This window comes from Pimephales promelas, chromosome 5 (assembly GCF_988280905.1).
Source record: "Pimephales promelas chromosome 5, fPimPro1.hap1.1, whole genome shotgun sequence".
Lineage (NCBI taxonomy): Eukaryota > Metazoa > Chordata > Actinopteri > Cypriniformes > Leuciscidae > Pimephales > Pimephales promelas.
Window position 1 is genome coordinate 43,869,790 of NC_142773.1, and position 9,600 is coordinate 43,879,389.

General features: G+C 45.7%; 1 protein-coding gene across 1 annotated transcript; it reads right to left on the reverse strand.

Annotated features, from left to right (window-relative positions):
* Nucleotides 1-50: 50 nt before the first annotated feature.
* mau2 (MAU2 sister chromatid cohesion factor) lies at nt 51-8,889 on the reverse strand. The gene is made up of 19 exons (XM_089131653.1): nt 8,609-8,889; nt 8,301-8,318; nt 8,104-8,169; nt 7,072-7,167; nt 6,750-6,844; nt 6,634-6,661; nt 6,212-6,367; nt 5,979-6,125; nt 4,604-4,694; nt 4,393-4,496; nt 4,217-4,294; nt 4,065-4,130; nt 3,900-3,983; nt 3,770-3,819; nt 1,892-1,969; nt 1,699-1,810; nt 1,337-1,427; nt 1,137-1,264; nt 51-848 (listed from the first exon to the last, which is right to left on the reverse strand). Exons 1-19 carry the CDS (start codon nt 8,846-8,848, stop codon nt 774-776), a joined length of 1,803 nt encoding a protein of 600 aa, XP_088987779.1. The 5' UTR covers nt 8,849-8,889; the 3' UTR covers nt 51-773.
* Nucleotides 8,890-9,600: the final 711 nt, after the last annotated feature.

A 9,600-nucleotide genomic window follows, 5' to 3' on the forward strand; every position in this document is an offset into this window, starting at 1 on the left:
CAGTGTGTGTGTGTGTGCAGACGTCACATGACAATGATCACTCACTCATGTCTACTACACTTCTCCAACTTTATTTAAAAATGCTGATGATTTTAAAGCAGACACAGAAATAATGAGTTTAAAAACAGGTATTATAAAGAGCGTGGACTGACGAGCCTGATCGGGCCCACAGAACACACACATCATAACAATCGGTACATGTGGGATATAAATATTCAAACTTTACAAAATTTAATAAATGTATTTGTTAAAACTACAGAAGAAGAGAGGCAGAAACCTTTAAAAGAAAAGACTGTTTGTACAATAAAAGAAGAGACGTGCAGGTACAAAACACAAGCCTTCTGCGCTGAAAATGAGTGTGTGTGAGAGAGAGTGAATGAGGGTGTGTGTGTGTGTGTGTGTGTATTAATACGACAGCATATAAAGGTCAGTAAGTGAGTGCCGTTCACATCAAACACTCAGTAGAAGATCCCAAAGCAAACGATTCAGAGTCAGAATCAGTGAACAGAAGTCCGGCTCTTCAGGAACACCGCTGGACGTCACACACACACACACTCGGGTCTGTGAGCGGATCATTTTCAGCACAAAATAAGGATCAAACACAGCGTTCACTCACGCTCCGCTGAACCGCGGCTCCTCGTCCACACACACTCGTGAACCGAGAGCAAACTCGATAAGTTAAAATCTGAATAACACAGGAGAGAGATCTGCAGGTCAAAGGCAGCGGGTCTCGCTCGTCCCCCGTCAGAGTGTGTGTGTGTGTGTGTGTGTGTTTAGAGTAGGCTCGCCAGGCTTGTTGTGGGTCCGTTCTGAGCTTGAATCTGCACCGGAGGAGGGCCGTCCGTCCACTGAAACACACACACAGTTTACATCAAACCAAATGCAATCTTGAGATATTCCTCAAATGAAATATGAAAGCAAGTGAGAGTGTGTCTGGAGAAACAAAGCGTTCTGGAACTGAATCAATTGGTTCTGAAAATGACTCAGTGTTCTGAATCACTCTGGCGACTCCTGCTGGCCACAGCGTGTCAATACAACCAAAACACCTCTTTAAAACAATTACAAAGAGAAGCGTACGCTGATCAGGTTGTGTGTGTGTGTGTGTGTGTGTGTGTGTGTGTGTGTGTGGGGCGTACGCTGATCAGGTTGTGTTCAGGAAGGCTGCAGGCTGCGATGTGATCCTGCAAGAGCTGCTGGGAAAAGTTCTGGTGCATCTGAGCCGCTTCATGAGCGTCCATAGAGTTCCCACACGCCTTATTCAGATCTGACGGAGAGAGGAGAGATCAGAGCCACACACACACACACACACACACACACACAGGAGACAGCCACTCACCCTTCAGCAGAGCCGAGGACCAGAGCTGCACGGACATGTCTGGGATCTTACTGGCCAACTGCATCGCTGGAACCACCATGTTGTTGCTCTCCTGAACACACACACACACACACACACACACACACACACAGCTCTTCAGACGCCGCAGATGAGGGTTATTAAACAAGCTAGGTAAAATAAAGCTGAAATGACATAAGATATAAATATTTGCTGAAAAAAACACTAAAATTAGAAACGCTGCTGTGGTGATAAACTGAAGTTAGCACTGACACTATTACCTGAGTTTAATTAAAACTGAAACTAAAATAAACAAAACCGAAATAGCCATAGTGATGCGTAAGTGATGTGTGTGTGTGTGTTACCCTGTGGTTCCCCAGCACGTAGAATATGTGTCCCAGCAGCACCAGAGAACAGGCCGTCAGACGGTTCAGATCCTCAGCGTTGGACATCTTCAGCGTCTCACGCAGGAACCGCCTACACACACACACACACACAGATGAGGCGTCTGATCATCAGCATCAGTGACACACACACACACACTCAGAGGAAACTCACTTGGCTTCGTTGTAGCGCCCCTGGAAGAAGGAGAGCAGGCCTCGGATGTAGAAGGCTGCCGCTCGCAGACAGTGAGAGCTGGAAAACAGGTCAACATGCGGATTCATTAGAACAGCACAACGGTCATTCCTCCAGCGCCACACACACACACACACACACAGCCAATCACAGTACTGAACAGGAGAAACCACAGAGCCAAACACAGTACTGAACAGGAGAAACCACAGAGCCAATCACAGTACTGAACAGGAGAAACCACAGAGCCAATCACAGTACTGAACAGGACAATATCAGAATCTGTGATGGAACTTCATCCAATTGACTCATTCCAGTGTTAATCAGTGTTGATTTAGTTCAGTGTTGACTCAGTTCAGTGTTGACTCAGTTTAGTGTTGACTCAGTTTAGTGTTGATTCAATACAGTTCAGTGTTGACTCAGTTCAGTTCAGTTCAGTGTTGACTGAGTTCAGTGTTGATTCAGTTCAGTTCAGTGTTGATTCAGTTCAGTTCAGTGTTGACTCAGTTCAGTTCAGTGTTGACTCAGTTCAGTTCAGTGTTGACTCAGTTTAGTGTTGACTCAGTTTAGTGTTGATTCAATACAGTTCAGTGTTGACTCAGTTCAGTTCAGTTCAGTGTTGACTCAGTTCAGTGTTGACTCAGTTCAGTTCAGTTCAGTGTTGACTGAGTTCAGTGTTGATTCAGTTCAGTTCAGTGTTGATTCAGTTCAGTTCAGTGTTGACTCAGTTCAGTTCAGTGTTGACTCAGTTCAGTTCAGTGTTGATTCAGTTCAGTTCAGTGTTGACTCAGTTCAGTTCAGTGTTGACTCAGTTCAGTGTTGACTCAGTTCAGTTCAGCGTTGACTCAGTTCAGCGTTGATTCAGTTCAGTGTTGACTGAGTTCAGTGTTGACTCAGTTCAGTTCAGTGTTGACTCAGTTCAGTGTTGACTCAGTTCAGTGTTGACTCAGTTCAGTGTTGACTCAGTTCAGTGTTGACTCAGTTCAGTGTTGACTCAGTTCAGTGTTGACTCAGTTCAGTGTTGACTCAGTTCAGTGTTGACTCAGTTCAGTGTTGACTCAGTTCAGTTCAGTGTTGACTCAGTTCAGTTCAGTGTTGACTCAGTTCAGTTCAGTGTTGACTCAGTTCAGTTCAGTGTTGACTCAGTTCAGTTCAGTGTTGACTCAGTTCAGTTCAGTGTTGACTCAGTTCAGTGTTGACTCAGTTCAGTGTTGACTCAGTTCAGTGTTGACTCAGTTCAGTGTTGACTCAGTTCAGTGTTGACTCAGTTCAGTTCAGTGTTGACTCAGTTCAGTGTTGACTCAGTTCAGTGTTGACTCAGTTCAGTGTTGACTCAGTTCAGTGTTGACTCAGTTCAGTGTTGACTCAGTTCAGTTCAGCGTTGACTCAGTTCAGCGTTGACTCAGTTCAGCGTTGACTCAGTTCAGCGTTGACTCAGTTCAGCGTTGACTCAGTTCAGCGTTGACTCAGTTCAGCGTTGACTCAGTTCAGCGTTGACTCAGTTCAGCGTTGACTCAGTTCAGCGTTGACTCAGTTCAGCGTTGACTCAGTTCAGCGTTGACTCAGTTCAGCGTTGACTCAGTTCAGCGTTGACTCAGTTCAGCGTTGACTCAGTTCAGCGTTGACTCAGTTCAGCGTTGACTCAGTTTAGTGTTGACTCAGTTCAGCGTTGACTCAGTTCAGCGTTGACTCAGTTCAGTGTTGACTCAGTTCAGCGTTGACTCAGTTCAGCGTTGACTCAGTTGAGTTGATTTGTCATCACTTGTGTTTTAGCTTCTCAGTCAGTCAGAGTCAGTTTAGCCTGAATCTTTCTAATATCATCCGGACTGACTGATTCATGTGTGTGTCTGTGAGGAGTTTTACCTGACGGGGAAGTTGTGGTCCGGGTTGATCCGCTCTAACAGGCTGTACAGCTGCACAGAGGATATGGAGATGATCAGGCGCTGATGACGATTATTAACAGACATTATAAATCAATCCCATGATGACCAACCTCTTGATGTCTGTTGCCCTCTCTGATGTACACACTCGCCAGATTGGTCACGATGAAGGTCCACAGCTCCTGATGCGTGGTGAGCTGCACACACACACACACACACACACTCATGAGCTCATGTTGGCGAGAACAGAGCGACAGCAGAGGCTTTAAGGTTCTCACCCGCAGCGCTGTGGTGAACTGGGCCTCAGCGTTGTCCATACAGTTCACCGAGATACAGTACAAGCCCTGAAACACGAGACCAACACATCACAGAGCAGAACACACACACACACACACACTCCTCACAGATCTGCACCCGGGTCTCATCTCACCAGGAGTGTGTGAAGCTGAGCGGCGTGATTGGAGAAGAGCCGTGGAGACTGCTGACACAGCTGACACACCTGAGAGATCTGTCAACACACACACACACAGGGGTTACACACGATCATCAGGGGCATCACTGCGGTGTCGAGCACACACACACACACACACACACACACACACACACCTCCTGCAGCGCCGTGGCCTTGTGTCCCGTCACCAGACGACACATGATGATGTGCTCCAGCAGGATGACTTGAAACGACGACAGGATCGGACTGCAGTCCAGCACTGCCAACACACAGAAGCATCAGTGCACACACACACACACACACACACACACACACACACACACACACACACACACACACACACACACACACACTCGTGTGACTCACTCTTGAGCTTCTCTAACTGCATGAGGGCTTTATCAGTGTATTTCTGGGCCTTCTCCAGGTATCCGGCCTGCATCGAGTGCATGACCGTCACCTGAAACACACACACACACACACACACACACACACACAGATCAGAGAAAACAGTCGGACTTAGGAACTATAAACAAGCACTACTTTAATGGTGTTTGAGGACTAGAATCAGAGATGCACTTATCAAACAATATTTCTATTATCTTTCAAAAAGAGATAAAGATAAACTAGAGAAATAAAAAGGTACAGATAAAAGATATTTCTTTATTAAAGGATTAGTTCAATTTTGAAAAAACTTTAGCTGATAATTTACTCGCCCCCATGTCATCCAAGATGTCCACGTCTTTCTTTCCTCAGTCGAAAAGAAATTAAGGTTTTTGATGAAAACATTCCAGGATTTTTCTCCATATAATGGACTTCAATGGGGTCCAAACGAGGTCCAAACGACAGTTAATAACAGTTTCAGATGCAGCTTCAAATGTCTTTAAACGACACCAGACGATGAATAAGGGTCTTATCATGCGAAACGATCGCTTATTTCAAAACCTATTCCAAAAATGTAACTTTTCTAAGGTTTGTAAGGCGCGTTTGCAACGTCACGTAATACGTAATTACGTTCAAAAGGTCACGGGCGACGTAGCCGGAAGTACAGAATCAAAATCGTCCGACATCGTTGTTTTACCTTTTAATTCCAGTTTTTGTAAACGGCGTTTGAGTTCGTTTGCACGTTCAACCTATGCGTTCAACTTGTAAACACTGACTCTGTACTTCCGGCTACGTCGCCCGTGACCTTTTGAACGTAATTACGTATTACGTGACGTTACAAACGCGCCTCACAGAATAGAGCAAGGCTAGCATTTGTCCTTAGAAAAGTTACGCTTTTGGAATAATCGATCGTTTTGCATGATAAGACCCTTATTCATCGTCTGGTGTCGTTTAAAGACATTTGAAGCTGCATCTGAAACTGTTATTAACTGTCTTTTGGACCTTGAACCGTTTGGACCCCATTGAAGTCCATTATATGGAGAAAAATCCTGGAATGTTTTCATCAAAAACCTTAATTTCTTTTCCACTGAAGAAAAAAAGACGTGGACATCTTGGATGACATGGGGGCGAGTAAATTATCAGCTAAAGTTTTTTCAAAAGTGAACTACTCCTTTAAAGTGATTATTTGTTCAAAACACCATCACATCCGTAGATATTTACGAGCAATAAATAGTCATGCAAAACGGCTGCAGTGTTCATTTAGTGTTTTTTAAGGACTTATATTTCAAAAGGTCAAATTGAAGCCCTTCAAGTGGTTGTCCGAACCCAATGATGATGTCAGAGGTGAAGGGTCACTCACCAGATAGACGAGGACACACATGTGCTCCTTGGGCAGCCAATGGAAGAGGTCGGCTGAGTTGCTCGGCAGGATTTCATCATCATGCAGTGTGGAGATGGTCTGGATGCACTGCTGGAGCTGCTTCAGACACGGCTTCACGCTCTTCACCTGCACACACACACACACCGCTCAAAGGTCATAGGTGGCACTTCTGCGGTGAAGTGTTTAAGGCCGTGAGAGTGTGTGAGAGTCACCTGTCCGGCGTCCAGGTAGTGTGTGACCTGCAGCACGAGGAAGAAGACCCGCAGAGACTCCTTCTGGATGGGGTTTCCCTGCCACGTCTCCACGATCTGCCCACACAGCGTCAGGAGCGGGTGCACCTCCTGCAGCTTACGCTCCATCAGCAGCAGCTACACACACACACACACACACACGAGAACACAAACCTTCACAGGTCACGTGACACACACACCCACTGACGAGGCTCAACAAACCCGCCTGGATAAGGCTGGGCTGAACACAACCCGTCGCTCGAGTAGGGCTGGGTAAAACATGTTTCGATGAATCGCTTTTTAAGATGCGGTCGACTCAAACTCTATTCTCAAAGTCCACCAATCGATTATTTCAGTATATGCTTTATATCTTCATTCGAGTGCCAGAAAACAGAGAGACTCACCATGCCTTTGCTCAGCAGGAAGAGCGCTCTGTGGAAATGCAGAGTTTAGTCATTACACACACGACAGAGCAATGAAAGAGTGTGTGTGTGTGTGTGTGTGTGTGTGTGAGAGTCACCTGGTGTACTCCGACCCCACGACTCTGGCGTATTCGGCGCCGACGCCCAGCAGATCGCAGGCCGACACCAGATCCTTCTCCAGCGTGTGCAGTTGCTGTGGGAACACACACACACCGCTCAGACGTCGCTCACACACACTCCCGTTAAAGAAGAGCAGTGTGTGGAACTCATTACAAGTAGCTCGAGTTATGTAATCAGATTACTTTTTCAAATAAGTAATGAAAGTTACTTTGTTTTCCCATTTATTGACTGACAGCTGTGTCGTCCTCGTGTGGAGATAAATCAAAGTGCAGAGGTGTGTGTGTGTGTGTGTGTGTGTACCGCGAGCTGGAACAGGAGTCTGCAGTGCCAGTACGGTGTCTGCTGAGAGATCTGGATGGCCTTCCGCAACAGCGGCTTCGCTGAATCCACCAGGTTCTAGTGGACAGAAGAGCAAACGTCACTCCCGACACACTTTATCCAAAGCCACTCACAATTGCTGTAAATGTCAGAGGTCACGGGCGGCGTAGCCGGAAGTACAGAATCAAAATCGTCCGACATCGTCGTTTTACCTTTTAATTCCAGTTTTTGTAAACGGCGTTTGAGTTAGTTTGCACGTTCAACCTATGCGTTCAAACTGTAAACAGACTCTGTACTTCCGGCTACGTCGCCCGTGACCTTTTGAACGTAATTACGTATTACGTGACGTTACAAACGCGCCTCACAGAATAGAGCAAGGCTAGCATTTGTCCTTAGAAAAGTTACATTTTTGGAATAAGTTTTAAAATAAGCGATCGTTTCGCATGATAAGACCCTTATTCATCGTCTGGTGTCGTTTGAAGCTGCATCTGAAACTGTTATTAACTGTCTTTTGGACCTCGGACCGTCTGGTTCCCATTGAAGTCCATTATATGGAGAAAAATCCTGGAATGTTTTCATCAAAAACCTTAATTTCTTTTCGACTGTAGAAAGAAAGACATGGACATCTTGGATGACACGGGGGTGAGTAAATTATCAGCAAAAGTTTTTTCAAAAGTGAACTAATCCTTTATGCGTCTTGCTCAGGGACACATCGGTGTCTCACAGTGGATTTGAACCCGGGCCTCTCACACCAAAGGCATGTGTCTAATCCACTGTGCCAACACCACCCCACAACACCCCAGCTCTTCACAACACACACGGTGTCACAGCAGTGTTACATTTCCTTTAATAAGCCTTCCGGGTTTGGAACGACATGAAAGCGTGTAAATGACGACAGAAACGTAACTCCCGGTTTTGTGTCTGAAAGTCTATTCATAACGTCATCAGGGTTATGTTTGGCACCGAGAACAGAAGAGTTGATGAGGGTGAAGTGTGTGTTAAACTCACACTCACCTGTTGGCAGTAGAGCTCTGACAGAAGACTCGCCGCCTCGAACTTCACATCCTCGAACTGAGCGATCTGCACACCTGGGCTAAGGAGAACTCCAACAAAACTGGCATTATCATCATAATGAGTGGGGCTGTGTGTCTGTCTGCACACTCACACAACACTCAAGAGGGACATTTGCTGCATAATGTGGAAAAGGATACTTGCTGTGAGATAAACCACTGAAACAGAGACAGAAAGAGACATTAAACATGAATCATAAATCACATTTATAAGCGTCGATGGCAGCGCATCACAGGACAAATGCAGAGCTTCTATCAAAAGATAATTATATGTGATTTATAACAATAAGATGTTAAAAACAATAGCACTTGAGCGCGTTGAATCTGTTAGGGCTGAATTAACAACAACAACAACCATAATGATAATAAAAATAATAACAATAATGAAGCTTCCGGGACTGCGGCCTTGTCGCTCGGCTGAAGCCTCGGGCTTTCTTGCGCGCTCTCACCGCTTTCTCGAGGTGCGTGCGGGCCAGCTCGCTGTTCTTCGTGTGGTGGTAGAGCACCGAGCCCAGCTGCAAGTGCGTCCGGGCCTCCACTCGCTGCGGGGGCTTGAACTGGAACACGGCCTGCAGGCAGTGCACACACAAGCGGATTTTGGGAGGACTTGATGTTCTGAAATGTTCGGCGAACCCGAGAAGAGCCAGATACCAGGAGTCCGGGGCCTCAGCGCCAGCAGCCGCCATCATCACCACAACAACAACAACACGAGAGCTCGGGCAAACCTCGCGAGAGCGCCAACCGCGGCGAGACTTCCACGGCCCTACCCTGAACGAGATCTCTCGGCTGGATCTCGCGAGAGGAGAGCTGGCGGCACAGGGATCATCATAATAAACGGCAACATGTTCGTCACATAACAAAAGAATTATGCTTTAATAAATCATTTATTAAGTCGAAGCTATGACTTTAAGTCATAAGAGAACAGAACCCTGGGTAATCAATGACGTCCTTAAGGCAATATAAGAAATAGGAATTAAATTGAGAGAAAACAAGGATGAGCAGATGATATTAACAGATTAGTAGTCAATACTAAAAAGGCATATTTCAATGAAAAACAGATGCTGAATACAGAAATGACTCAGGAAAGTTATGGAAATTGGCTACAGTAAAAGGCTATTAATATTCCTCTAGATCTCGGCGACTACACCCGAGGAGGAGAGAGTGGCAGACAGCTTTAATACAGTATTTCTCATCAGTTGCCAGAAGCTTTTGAAAGGATTAGTTTTGAACAGATTGATAATTACTTAAAATCACAAAACCTGCTTTATGAGTTCCAGTCTGGCTTTTGTAAATCTCAGTATACGGATTCCCGTTCACAGTTTGTGGTTATATAATAAAGGCAGGTCAAGTAGACTGTAGACTCGATAAACGCCTTCGATACAGTCGACCAGGACTTCTGATGTATGTGGATGGCAATAACAGATTATCACTTCGTTTAGGG